We start from the raw sequence: 14,584 nt of genomic DNA, 5'->3' as shown, positions 1-14,584 counted from the left end.
AATTAAGACAATCTATTCTGGAAGGTAGGGGACAGAGAAAAATCCACATGAATTTATAACTTAATTGTAAGACTCATCAAATATTCCCTTTCAAGTCAGCAATACAACAATGGGGATGTCTAAACCACTTCCATCCAATAAACATAGGAGGTCTTAATGAAAGCAACATGGTAAAAAATAAAAAAAGATTAGACACTTAACAATTGGAAAAGATTTAAATCTGTCATTATAGCAAATTATGATTGTCTGAAAAAATATTTTAGAGACATATTCATTGAACTATTAATAGAACCATAAAAGTTTCTTTAAATAAACTGATATATAAATATTGATGTTGTTTCCTCAATGTAGTAAGAAACAACTAGAAAATGTAATTATTCCTTAGCAAGTTTACTGCTAGATGCCAATCTTCTTCCATATAAGCACATAAAGTAATAAGGATATTTTATTTATTTTTTTAATAAGGATATTTTAAATAAAAATATTATAAGAGTAAAATATTAATCAAACAAACAATACCTCTGTAGGTATATTTATACACTCAGTACTAATTAAAATGAATGAACTGTCAATCTGGGTAATTTCAGAGACAATATTGAATGAAAAGGAAAGTTTTATGTAATATTATTTATGTAAAATTTCCCTAAAATATTGCATATGAGTATAAGTATGTGTAAGGAAACTATAAACATGCACTGGACTGATAGAGACAGGATAAGCAAGTTTCTAGCATCTCACATAGTTACCTCACATATATTGTTACACAGCTTCACATAAATAGTCCAAGACAAAACTTCAGCCATACCTGTATCACTTTACTTTCTTTGGAGAAAAATATTTGAAGCAAATCAAACAAAATTTTAAGTTTTGGTCTTGATAGTGGGTACAGGGATGTCTGCTGTTTTTTCTTGGGCTTGAAGTCCTTCATAATTAAAAACAGCACAAGTATATTCATTGATGCAATTGATATTTTAACCAAGTTCCTTTAGGCTCCATTTTCTGATACTCTAGAAGAATATAGGTAAATGATACATGCTTGATGAATGAAATAGCTGAGAATCATGAGAGCAACTTTGAGTCACCTCCTCCTGTCTCAATTTTCTATCAACTTCCTTTTCTCTCTTTCATTTTCCTTCCTTCACTGATATATCATGAACTAACACAAAATAAGAATGACAATACAGCAAGAAAAATAATAAACTGTCTTTCCTTTCCTAGATTTTCAGACTCATATTTGTGTTTGTGTCAAGATAAGCCACAGAAAGGCTAATTTATATCTGTGGTTCCTGCTTCACCAGGAAAGCTCATCATTTACACATTAGAGAAGGGAAAACCTTCAAAGCCTACAGCTTCCAGCAATAAATTAAATCTCTTGCTTTGTGGTTTGGTTCCTGTTTGGCTTTTAAAAAAAATGGTAAACTAAAAGTGCTCCTTGGAGGATGAAGATGAAACAGATGCCTTATTTCCCAACTTCCCTGCCTTACATGGTTTACTTTAAAATTTTCTTTTTCTTTTCTTTTTCTCTTATAGGTGTATGTGCATGTTAGTGTGGCTGTGTGTGTGTGTGTGTGTGTGTGTGTGTGTGTGTGTTTGTGTGTGTGTTTGTGCGTGGCATGCACACTTGGAGGCCAGAGGATAAGTTCAGGTATCATTCTCCTCCCACCTCAAGACTATTTTGTCTTGAAGTTCCTCACCAATTAGGCTATATTGGCTGCCCAGCAATCCTCCTATTTCTGCCTCCCAAATTCTGGGATTACAGGCATGTACCATCATGCCTTCTTTTGTATAAGTTCTGGGTATCAAATTCAGATTTTCATGTTTGTACAACAAGCACTTTTCCAACTGAGATATCTCTCCAGTCTTAGCATTTTATTTTTTATGACAACATAGCACTTTAAAAAGTAGTTTACTCCTTTACCCTTTCTACATAAGCAGCAAGAAAAAAAGAATCACTGTCTTACCAAACATAACAGACAAAGTGTGTAGTTACTGTCTGGCTGGTGTTAGGACCTACTGCAGCAAGCTCAAGACAATGTGTTTATTTGGATGAGTTCTTTCTTCAGAATTTCATCTTAGGCCGAGTCCAAATATAGCTTGGCTTGTATTTACATCTCTGTCACAAGCTTCTCTCCTATCTCTACCTGACTGCAATGCAAACAAAGTTGTTAAGCAACACTAAACTGCTCAGCAATGTATACCAGGTAAATATCAAGGATCAGACAAGTGCACATATACTTGGCATAAATCAGAATGCTCAAAATTACCTCCCAAAATCAACACAGTTATTTTATGGAATCTAGTTATAAATTTTAAAAAGAAAATTGTCACGAAAGAAGGGGTACAGTGGTAGGGTCAGTGGCAAAGGGAAGTATGATCAAAATATGTATATATTTGAAAATTATAAATAAAAGTTGAAATATATCAAAAAAAGATTCATAGACTGAGTATATAAAAATATTACTAGCTGGGCATGGTGATTCCTTCCTGTAATCTCAACACTTGGGAGGCTAAGGCAGAAGGACTGCCATGAGCTCAAGAACAGCTTGGGCATGTAGTGAGATTGTCTCAAAAACAAATAAAAACAAGATCCCCCTTCACGGTTACTAAAGCTTCAGTCTCATTATTATAAGTAAGTAGTGGTTTAACCCAACTGCCTGTTTTCATAGATAATGAATAGGTCCATATGCACACTCCTTACATATTCAGTTAAAAGATACCACACACGGAACATACTAGAGCTAGCCCTTGGGATGATGTGTGTGTCCAAGTTACCCCGAATAGGAGTCAGGAACTTCCTTTCCAACTCTTTACATTGTCATACAGTGTTTTTTTTTAAATTTTTTTGTTATTTTTATTTATTTATTTGAGAGCAACAGAGAAAGGGAGAGAGAGAGAGAGGTGTGTGACAGGACTTCCAGCTACTGCAACGAACTCCAGATGCGTGCGCCCCCTTGTGCATCTGGCTAACGTGGGTCCTGGGGAACTGAGCCTCGAACCAAGGTCCTTAGGCTTCACAGGCAAGCGCTTAACCACTAAGCCATCTCTCCAGCCTGTCATACAGTTTTTAAATTTTTATTTTATTTTATTTATTTGAGAAAGAGAAAGATGGAGGGGCAAGAAAATGGACACATTAGTGCCTTTAGCTACTGCAAATGAATTCCAGAAGCATGCAGCATCTTGTGCATCTGGTTTACAAGGGTCCTGGGGAATCCAACCTGGGTCTTTTGGCTTTGCAGACAAGAGCCTTAACTCTCAGCTGCATTGTCATGTTTTGAATGAGATCTTCAGGATGACAAATGATCTCTTAAATGTCCTGTCGCATTGAGTAATAGTTTCTATGGCAAATTGTACTCTCAGATCACCTAGAGGGCAGCCATTTTTAAACAGGTGATTCTAAATTTCCTTAAATGCCTATGTCTTTGTCTCCTTTATAGCACATATTACAGAGAAGAAAGTACAGTGGGAAAGGGTGCAGGAAGCTTAGAAAAAAACAACAATGGAGAAATTCTTTATGACCACACAAAATAATTCATGACAAAAGAAATAATGCATTATACAAACTTTCCCAATACCCCACTAAAGAAAAAAAAAATGTCTAGTGGAAATGGTTAATTCTAAGATTATTTGTTCTCCAAGGCAAAAGTCCATGAACTAACATCAGTTAAAAGTCTGGCTTAATGAATTCCTGGAAAAAGGATATTGATTTTAAAGGAAAAGTTCATTAAAATGATGCATTCCTTTTCAGAGTTAAAATACATTTTTTGCATCACCACAGAAAATAAAATAAACAGAATAAAAGCCATTCTGTATCCCAAAGACAAAGTATTAAAAAACTTATTGTATTTTGTCTAATTTATTAATATTTTACCAGTATTGGTGCTACTGGAATTTGATTCATTAATAAGTCTAAAAAATTTTAAATTATAAAATAATCCAAATTCTTGGCATTATATTTGCTATTGCAACTTATCCATAAAGTTTAAGAAATGCACATACCTCAACAAATATAAAACACGGGATGATGGAATAACTTCGTTGAGTGTTGTTTCCTACAGCCATTTCTCAGACCATGTAGCCAGGTTGCACCACCTGAAACTGTCCAAGCTGAAATAGAGACAGGTTGCATGGTATAAGAGCCATATGCTTAGAAGTCCCTTTGGTTCATACATAAGAATACCAGCTGTCCTCTAGATATGCAGGCTGTGTACAAACAATGCAAAAGTGAACTACAGCACCGTCAAGCTAGACTAATAATCATTTCAATGAAAAGAAAATAGTACACACTAGCTAGGAATAGTCTTGGAGAAAAAAAATGACTCCATAGGGAGCCCCTTATGCACACAGACTTAGCAAATAGAAATCTGATTTTCTGGCACAACATAGTACTTTAGCCCAGTAGACTTCTCTCATGCCTTAAAACACAACTTCTGATAGAAAGCACTTGTTATTGTCCATCCTGCATGCAATTCCCCTACCTGTGCCTAATTCACTGTTTGCAGCCTTGCCTAGCCCATTTGCTCCTGTCCTTGCCTTTCCACTTGGGGCTGACATTTACCACAGGCACTAAGTTCTGACTTCTTGCCTTTATATTTGTCCTTGCTCCCTTGACTACACAGCCATTAACTTCTTTGGGTTAAAATATCACTTATCTATCTCTAGAAATTCCCTCTGCCCTATGTGTGTGACCAAAACATGACATTAAAGCAATTCTCTATTCTCTTAATTTATAAGAATTGGATAGTGGGAAACTGAATTATTGTACAATATTTTATTAGGACATCTCTGCCCTGCTTTGAATTGAAAATATTCTTTTTTATTTATTATTATTATTGTTATTGTTATTTTTTTGATTTTTCAAGGTAGGATCTCACTCTAGCTCAGGCTGACCTGGAATTCACCATGTCATCTCAGGGTGGCTTTGAACTCATGGCAATCCTCCTACCTCTGCCTCCTGAGTACTGGGATTAAAAGCGTGCACCACCATGTCTGGCTTGAATTGAAAATATTCTTATATTAGGAGATAGGTTTTGTTTTTAACAAAAGCAATGAAGTAGAGATTACAGGGTTGTTTGTTTTTAAATGAAACTCCAAATAAAGATTCTCCCTCACCTCAGCTGTCTTTTACTCCTAGTGGACAGGATTCATGCACCTGCACTTGACTGTTGGGCATTATGTTTTCTTGCTCTAATTCTGTATTTCCTACCACCAGTCCTTGTGGATTGTGATAAGAAGAGTGTCATAGGAACTACTGGTCTACTTGAATTATCAACTGATCTTGCTAATGTCTTTGCTAAATCCTCCCTTACCTTTTTCCAAAATGAATCTTTAAGACATATTTTCTTCTTTTTGAAGGATGCCAGCTTTTCACTTGTTAATTAAAACTTGCTCTGGTCAAATTTAATATGATGTGAATTTTAATTCCCACCAATAATAATATTCAAATTACTTTAAGGCAACTTTTAAAAATTAAAATGGACATTATCTGTTATGAAATCATATCCATAACATATCCATTATTTACCATTGTGTTTTAAGATATACTAGAATATTCTAAATTAAAAAGGAACAAATTATATATATTGCTTACACATTGAATTACTAGGCATGGTTTCATTTAGCCTTAGTTCAAATAACTTTGAATTTACTTCTCACTATTTTGTTTCCTATTAGCATCAACTATATAAGTGCAGGGTTTTATATATGAAAATTTAAAAATGTCACTGGGCACACCTTTAATCCCAGCACACAAGAGGCAGAGGCAGGAGGAATGCTGTGAGTTCAAGATACCAATACAGAGTGAATTCCTGGTCAGCCTGGACTAGAGTGAGGCCCTACCTTGAAAAACTAAAAAAATAAAAATAAAAAATAATGGTAATGATGTACAAGTAAGGGTACCAGAAAAAGCAGAAGCACTAGACATTAATATTTTACATATCTTTCCCTTATAATTAATTAGTAGCATTAAGATAGAAAAATTAAGACAAGCTTTGGATTTTTAAAAACTGATTTATTTATTTACTTGAGAGAGTGAGAGAAAGGAAGAGGCAGACAGAGAGAGGGAGAGAGAAAATGGGCACTCCAGGGCCTCCAGCCACTGCAAACAAACTCCAGATGCATGTGCCCCCTTGTGCATCTGGCTTACGATGGTCCTAGGGAGTTGCACCTTTGGCTTTGCAGGCAAACACCTTAACTGCTAAACAATCTCTCCAGCCCCAAGCTTTGGAACTTCATATAAAATTATCCTTTATTATCTTCTGGTCCCAAATAAAATCCAACTTTTTACATGCATATGGTATGGAGAAATGTATTGCACATATAACCGTACTAAAGCATATTTTGTATATCATACAATACCATTATACCAGTATTTCACATAGAAAATTCAATGATATTTTAACAAGCTAACCAAGTTGCACAACTATTGCATATGTTTAGAAATTTTTAGAATCACAGCAAAAATAGCTCTCATTCTTAATTACTGTTAAGCTCCACTATCATGTCTCTAACCATCTGCCAAGCTTGGTCAGCCTGTAACTTACTTTCTGAATTTACAGATTTGTGTTTTCTAGATATTTAAAATAAATACACACAAACAATACGTGGCCTTTTGTACCTGAAATATTTCAGCTACCCTAATACTTAAGACATATTTTCATGCTGTAGCACATAGTTGTAATTGCCCTCTTATTAATGCCAAAAAGTATTCCATTGTATGCGTGTAACATTTTCACTAATTGGTGAAAATTTAAGTTGTCTCAAAATTTCCACTATACCCAATACTAGGTTATATCCAATGTTATGGATAATGACACTGAGGATATTTAAAAAAAAGTACACATGTACATTTGTATTTTCATTTCACATGGTAGTTTTTAGAATGGCTGCATCATAGGTTAAATTATATTTATGTTTTAATAGACTTGCCAAAGTCTTCCAAAGTAGTGATGCTCTTTTTCCTTCAAACCACAGATAAATGAGCATTGTCATTTCTCTACATTCTTAACATAACATTTTATTATGTATTGTTTTATTATTGCCATGCTAGTATGTGTGAAATGTTACCTCACTAGGGTTTCATTTTGCATTTTTCTAAAAATAAGTAAGGCTGTTCGTTTTTCCATGTGCTAATTAAACATTTTCCCCTTGTGAAATGTGTATTAAATTCTGGGACTTTTGTTATTGGATAATTCATTAAATTATTTTCAAGGCGTAAGGGTTCTTTTTGGATACTGGATACACCGTGTGTGTGTGTGTGTGTGTGTGTGTGTGTGTGTGTGTGTGCACCCACGTGCATGCATGCGTGTGATGCCATTGTGTGCTTGTGGTCAAAGGAAAACTTTGAAGAACTGGTTCTTTCCTTCCACTTTGTAGAAGATAGCATCTCTTGTTAATTTTTTTGCCACTGGGAATGTCAGTCTAGTTGGCCCATGAGCTTTGGGATTTTCCTGGCTCTGCCTCCCATTGCCATAGGCATGCTGGGATAATATTAGCTTGTTAAACTTCCCTTGGCCCTTTGGCTACAGTGAACAAGCTTATTATGAACTTTAAAAATGTTCCCACTGATTTCTGCAGATTGCATCTCTAATACCCAATTTGATTTATGTGAAGAAAAGAAGAAAATCCCAAGAATTTATTAGTTTTTATTTTCCCCTTGTGTTCTAAAGTTCTTAACCAGCCTGACTTGTCTGCTTCTCTCATCTTTTGTCAGTTTTAGATAGAAAGTTTTTAGTTGTATTTCATGAAAGGGTTAGGAAAAGTATGTCTCATTCTACCTTCTCAGAAGAGGAAACAGAAGCCTTTTATTTTTAAAAAATAATTTTAAATACCTATTTTATTTATGAGAGAGAGAGAATGAGAATGAGTGTATGAGGGCCTTAAGCCACTGTAAACGAACTCTAGATGCATGTGTCACCTTGTGCATCTGGCTTATGTAGGTCCTGGGGAATTGAACCTGGGTCCTTTGGCTTCACAGACAAATACCTTAATCTCTAATCCATATCTCCAGCCCCATTTTTTATTGTTTTTGAAGTGTCACATACAGTAGCCATAAGGATACTTATGTCAGCAAGCTGATGCAGTCTCATGAATTTCAGTTACTTGGTGCTCAAAATTTCAACATACAAGAACAAACTCTATCATTCATTCATTAATTCACTCACTTTTAGAAGCAATGAACTGTTTATATACACTGTTTTCTGTGGCTAGCAGATGGCAAGAAGAGAATGAATGTACATATACATACATATATATATATATATATATAAACAAGTATAATGGCATGCTATATAGTAGGTACTAACACAGAATTAATAAAGGATCATAGTGGCACCAAAAAATAATCACTTCTAATTCTTGGAACAAGGTAGTTCCTCTATTATCTCTTATACTTATTTCTTTAAAAATCTGAATAAAAATAACTTTGTGTGAAAAACTTTTAATATGTAATTGTTGCAGTCAGTTTTCTATTATTGGGAGAAAACACCTGACCAAGAAAAGCTTGTGGGAGGAAAGGGTTTATTTTCGCTTACAGACTCAAAGGGAAGCTCCGTGATGACAGGGAAAATGATGGCATGCGCAGAGGGTGGACAACACTTTCTGGCCAACATCAGATGGACGACAACAATACCAGAACAGTGTGCCAAACACTGGCAAGGAAAAGTTGGCTATAACACCCCTAAGTCCGTCCCCAACAATACATCACCTCCAGGAGAATCCAATTCCCAAATTGCCACCACCTGGGGAGCAAGCATTCAGAACACATGTTTATGGGGACACCTGATTCAAACCACCATATTCTGTCCTGGACCCCAAAAACTGATAACCATACATGATACAAATTGACATGCATCCTGCCCAACTTTATAAATCTGCATAGTTTTTATCAACCCCAATGACTTTTAAACATCTCCATAGTCCAAGGTCTTTTAACTGAGCCATGATGTCAAAAAAATAAGAATATAAAAAAATTTAAAAACACAAAATAAAAACATAATGGCACAGAATAAACATTCATGCTGCAAGAGATGGTATTTGGCATGCCAAGGAAATATTCAACAATACGAGACATAATCAGGGCAATCATCAATCTCTGTAGATCCAAGTCTGACAACTCTAACCAGTGACAGGTCTCCACGTCAGTTATTCTAACCACCTTCATGTCCCTGGAGTTCTAATTCCACCCCTCCAGCTAGATTACTCACAGTTCTGGAAAACTTCATCTGGTGCTGTCAGCTCTCCTTGATGGTCAACTCATAATCTCTTTTGGGTCTCCACTACAACCCATGATACATTCTCATGGTTCCATCGGACCTCCATGCAAGTGACAAGCCTGGCCAACATCAGATGGACGACAAGCCTGCTTCATACTGATCATTGCCATTTCCAAAAAAACTAAACTGTGTTGCAAATATAATGACCCTCTCTCTCTTTCCTACATTTGTTATACTGTTATAATACATAGTACCAGGTAGGCTATCAACTGGTTAACCCAGGGGAGAATAAAGCAGACTTTGAAGAACAGCATACTCCTTTAGCACTTAGGTTGCTTCAAAAGAGTTGGTATTCTTTCTGTTGTCCCAGTGCAGGTCAGCTGGCCCAATCTCAATGGCTGTAACCTCTCAACTGTTGCAGTTGAACAGGCAGCAGTTTTGGCTCCAATATTTCCTTTCTTTTTGCACCATATCTTTCTGCTCACACCAGTCCGTTTCTATACAATGTAACCCTGCATAAGGTCCTTGCACCAGGCAGGCAGAATGCAGCAAGCCTCTCACACAAACTGCTTCTAGCCTAGTCCCTACAAAGCTCTTTCTCACCCTCACAAGCCAAACCTCACAGTCCACAGTTTTTACTGCATCCAGGTCTTTCAACTCTGACCAAAAATGGTCCATCAAACTGTTCTTACAGAACTGCAAGGACCCTTAGGCCAAGATTTCAAATCCATCACATTCCTTTTGTAAATCAGTTCCAAAAGGTCAAAAGCCACACAGTCAGGTTTCTAGTAGCAATGGCCCCACTTCTGATACCAATTTTATGGTTGCAGTCAGCATTGCATTGCTGGAAGAAAACACCTGACCAAGAGCAGCTTAGGTAAAGAAAGATTTTTTGTGTGTGTTTTGTTCTTTGTGGGTTTTTTTTTTTTTTTTTTTGGCTGACAGAATTGGAGGAAAGCAGATGTACAATAGCATAACCCATGGCCTACGTGTTGTGCCTTCTCTTGTGGTATTTATTTATTTATTGGAGAGGAGAGAAAGAGTCAGATAGAGAATGAGAGTGAGAGTGACAGCAAGAGTGCGAGAGAGAGACGGGATATGCGCGCCAGGGCCTCCAGCTACTGCAAATGAACTCCAGACGCGAGCACACCTCATGCATCTGGCTTACATGGGCCTGAGTAATCAAACCTGGGTCCTTTGGCTTTGCAGACAAATATCTTAACTGCTAAGCCCTCTATCTAGCCCTCATGTAAGTTTTATAATATTTAGCACAGTGTTATTAGAAACTTCTCAAAATTCGATTACTTTAAAATTTAAATAAGATTATGGCTGGCATTAAAATGTCTGTGCATGTGTAAAGGGGTGGCTAGACTTTACTGCTCTATGATTTCAAATACTACTTAGAGAGGAAGAGACTTGAAGGATAAAGAAAACACAGAGGTAAGAAAATGAGTTGTGAACATGACATTTCTTTTATCCACTAGATTTCACAGTGAACTATAATCCCCAAATGCAGCTCATCTTAAAGCATGTTAAAGAAGAGTTAACTTCTGAGTGTTGCTGAGCTGCCCCTCCCTGTTCTGAATCATTTCTATTCAGTTCATGATCTCCAGACAGAATGAGAGTTTGCATTTATTTCCTAACTGAAAATCCCAGCTATATTTGTAAAGTAACAAATACATTCAGGCATAGGAGCTAATGCAATGAGATCGTAGGTGAATATAAAACAGATTTCATCAGTAGGTCGTGTGGGAATTTAGGAATGCACTACTTAGGTTTTTAAGAGAAACACTTCATTCTGTTCAATTCTAGAGCTGTTTTTCAAAGCTTGTCAAGCATGAGGATGTGCAAAGCCTCACACAAAAGAAGGGTGGCAGTGACATTCTCTTTCTTCGGCAAGCTTCCCTCTCTGTTTCTCATAGGTAGATCCAAAGTCTAGCCCGAACCAAAACTCAAACCAAGGCAGAAGCAAACAATGAAAGGCAAAACGTATAATTAAGATAAAGCTAGAATAGATAATTTATTTTTACAATACCCAAATTTGGGGCACTGGAAGGTTATATGGACTACAGAAGGCATCACATTTCTCTCCAGTGATTTTTTTTTAATGCCAAGACATAATTCTAGGACCCTTCAAGTGTACCAAAAGATTAATTTTCATAGCCTGGGAGATTGTTCAGTGAGTAAAAGCACTTCATATACAAGCATGAAAACCCAAGTTCATATTACCAACACCCATGTAAAGTTGAATAGAGAGAAAACAAACAAACAAACTAGGGGTTAGGGAAATGGCTCGTCAGGTAAGATCACTTGTCATGCAGGCATAATGGCCTGAGAGGACCTCATACAGCCTGCGTTTGACTCCCAGCACCCACATAAAAAGCTAGGAATAGCCACATGCACCTTTATTGCCAGACCTGTAGGGAAGGGAGACAGGAGAATCACTGGGGTTTATTGGTAGCCTCAGATTCAGTGAGATTCTCCATCTCATAGGATACAGGCTATAGAAGAGGACACCTGATGCTTTCCTCTCACTTCTACATGCATAACCACAGGCAAATGCATTTTCATACACATATACATATACCACACACACCATATCATCATACTACACACATACCACACACACACACACACACAGAGAGAGAGAGAGAGAGACAGAGAGAGAGAGAGAGAGAACACGCAAGTGCAGAAACAAAATAATCCTATCAGTACCCCAGCATCCCTGCATGCCTGGTTCACATTTCAGTCCTAAATACTATGTCCCAAAGACAATCAAAAAGATAGACATTTTCCTTTGCCGTCGGAATATTACTTGGCACCTAGACTCCCTACTGTTGGATGCCTCACAACCCCCAAGGCAGATGTTTGACTGGCTAAAATCTTAACTTGCTGTTAATCTTTGGTTCTGGCAAGCCTCTGCAGTCCCATTTTGTAGCATTCTATATTCCATGGCTACATTTTGTCTTTCTGCATTCCATACACTCATTTGTGGCAGCATGCCAAGCACTTTCTTATCTCTGAGCCTCTCACAAGCTGTTCCCATGGCCTAGAACAATTTTCCCTCCTCCATATTCCCCTAGGAAATATGTCTCCATTCTGCAGACTAGTAAATAAATGTTATTTTTTGATGGGAAAGGTTCAATGTCCTCCCCAACTTATTCCTATATATTAATTTATTTTATCACATACTTTATTATTTATTGCATAATTTTTTCATAGCTTTCTTTTCTGGGCTTTTGGTTTTGCTCCATGGACCATGTTTATTCCATTCAGTGCTATAATCATAACACCTTATACACTGTCTGGTACACAGAAGTATGTAATAAATGTTGACACAATGTGCCTCAGATATTCATACTGTGATTCCACAGTACCTGCGTCAGTCCTGAGCTCCTGTCTCCAATCTTAGATCTGTAGTCCCTGGATAAACTCAACAATATGGTTCTAATCTAGGTCTTAGGACAGTCATTTCTGCCTGCTCCAAATAGTTACGATTCATAATGTTGTCATACTTAGAATGGATGCCCCCCAGTAGATTCGGGATTGTGTTAAAGCTTGTACTTTAGATCTCCTGCCTGGGTGAAGGAGGTGTCACTGGGCAGATCCTAGGGTCCAGCCCTAAGGTGTGGGGGTGGATTCAGAATTCCAGTCCAATGCTATGCAAAGTGTGTGAGCTTAGCCTGCAGTTCCTGAAGTGTGCTTGTGTGCGCTGCTGCTGGTGGTCTTTGGCTTCTTTCTCTCTCTGCCTGGGCCCGTGAAAGAGGGCCAACTTCTTCTGCCATTGTGAAACTTCCTTTGGATCTGTAAATTTCAATAAATTTCCCTTCACTCATAACTGTGCTTGGTTTGGAAGTTCATTCCAGCACCCTTGCACCCAAAGAATAGTGGGAAATACAGTAATTGGATATTTTCAAAATAAAAAAAAATGCAAGCTAAACACATTTGAAAATGAAACATTGATAGGATTATTCCATGAGGTTCTACCTAGGTTTCTGTGATTATACAGAAATTCACTTTTTAATGCCTTAAAAAGTGTATACCTTGACTAAATTTCACAAAAAGAATAGCTTTTAAAATATCTGAGTTGTTCTAAAAGTGGGTTATCCCTGTTAGGTTTTCCAAAACCACAACATAAAGATAATGCCAACTACAAAGCTCAGCAGATGAGCTGGAACAACTGGGAAGAAAGCACAGGCCAAGAGAGAGCCCAACACAGTAGACGAGGAGACCAGAGACCACCTCCCAGGTCACTACCAGAGCTGCTGAGAAGACAAACATGCCTCGGTGGATGGGCATTGTCATAACTTATTTATTTTTAATCATGAAAGATGGATTTTAAGAAAGAATAGAAATAAGACAGAGTACAAGTAAAGCAGAAAAGCTCCTAAAGTGAAAAGGGTTCTGAGAGGGAAAATTCCCTGATTTCTTCTTTAAACTAATAGTATTGTTTATTTATCTATGTCCTTCCATTAGGAGAACAAAAGCAGCAAAAAGTAGATATGCACAAAAAGCATTTCTTAATTATAAAGTAGTGAGTTAATGTCTTTCAATAAAATTAAAAGCTGTGAGGAAATGAGGTTCTGGTGCTCTGTTAAACTGAAATCTTGAAGGACTAGAGGTAGAAACAAAAGGAGAGAGAGAAAGAAAGAGATTGAGAGATGGGGGTCACCTACCTCAATACCCCTGCAGAGAGATGGAGACACCTACTTACACACATGCACATACCCCAGAGAGATGGGGACATCAATTTTCACCCACCCCACAAGAGATGGGGATGCCTTCCTTCTCGCCCACCCACACACTCCCAGATAGTTTAGATATCAGGAAATTGTAGGAAAAATTGAACTCAGCTTAATGTCTGGGAAGGAAATAGGCATATAATATGTGAGCATTGCTCTTAACTAAACAGTAAAGAATGTGCTTCAAAAGCACACTTAGATATTCATATTATTTTTTTTTTTTAAGTTATGGTCTCACTCTACCTCAGGCTGACCTGGAATTAACTATGTAGTCTCAGGGTGACCTTGAACTCATGACAATCCTCCTACCTCTGCCTCCCAAGTGCTGGGATTAAAGGCGTGTGCCAACATACACGGCAGGTATTCATATTCTTTTGCATCTTTCTCTGGCAACAAAGTTTCAAGTATAAAAATCTCACTGTAGTCATCAGTAAAAAAGGTCACAATTAAAACTGTGTCATGAGCTGGAGAGATGGCTTAGCGGTTGAGCACTTGCCTGTGAAGCCTAAGGATCCGGTTTAAGGCTCAATTCTCCAGGACCCACGTTAGCCAGATGCACAAGGGGGCGCACGCATCTGGAGTTTCGTTTGCAGTGGCTGGAAGCCCTGGCGCGCCCATTCTCTGTCTCTCTCT

General features: G+C 37.4%; 1 protein-coding gene across 2 annotated transcripts in view; it reads right to left on the bottom strand.

Moving 5' to 3' along the window:
- The window catches only part of Plppr1 (phospholipid phosphatase related 1), a 301,657-nt gene that overhangs the window by 136,609 nt on the left and 150,464 nt on the right, over positions 1–14,584 (bottom strand). For both annotated transcript variants that reach the window (XM_004656967.2, XM_045141838.1), the window contains exon 2: positions 3,997–4,104. In XM_004656967.2, the coding sequence (XP_004657024.1) occupies positions 3,997–4,059 (63 nt within the window). In that variant the 5' untranslated portion in view covers positions 4,060–4,104. The remainder of the gene's footprint in view (positions 1–3,996; positions 4,105–14,584) is intronic.

The sequence above is a fragment of the Jaculus jaculus genome, chromosome 1 (genome assembly GCF_020740685.1).
Source record: "Jaculus jaculus isolate mJacJac1 chromosome 1, mJacJac1.mat.Y.cur, whole genome shotgun sequence".
Lineage (NCBI taxonomy): Eukaryota > Metazoa > Chordata > Mammalia > Rodentia > Dipodidae > Jaculus > Jaculus jaculus.
This window is presented reverse-complemented; position numbering and strand designations above follow the sequence as displayed.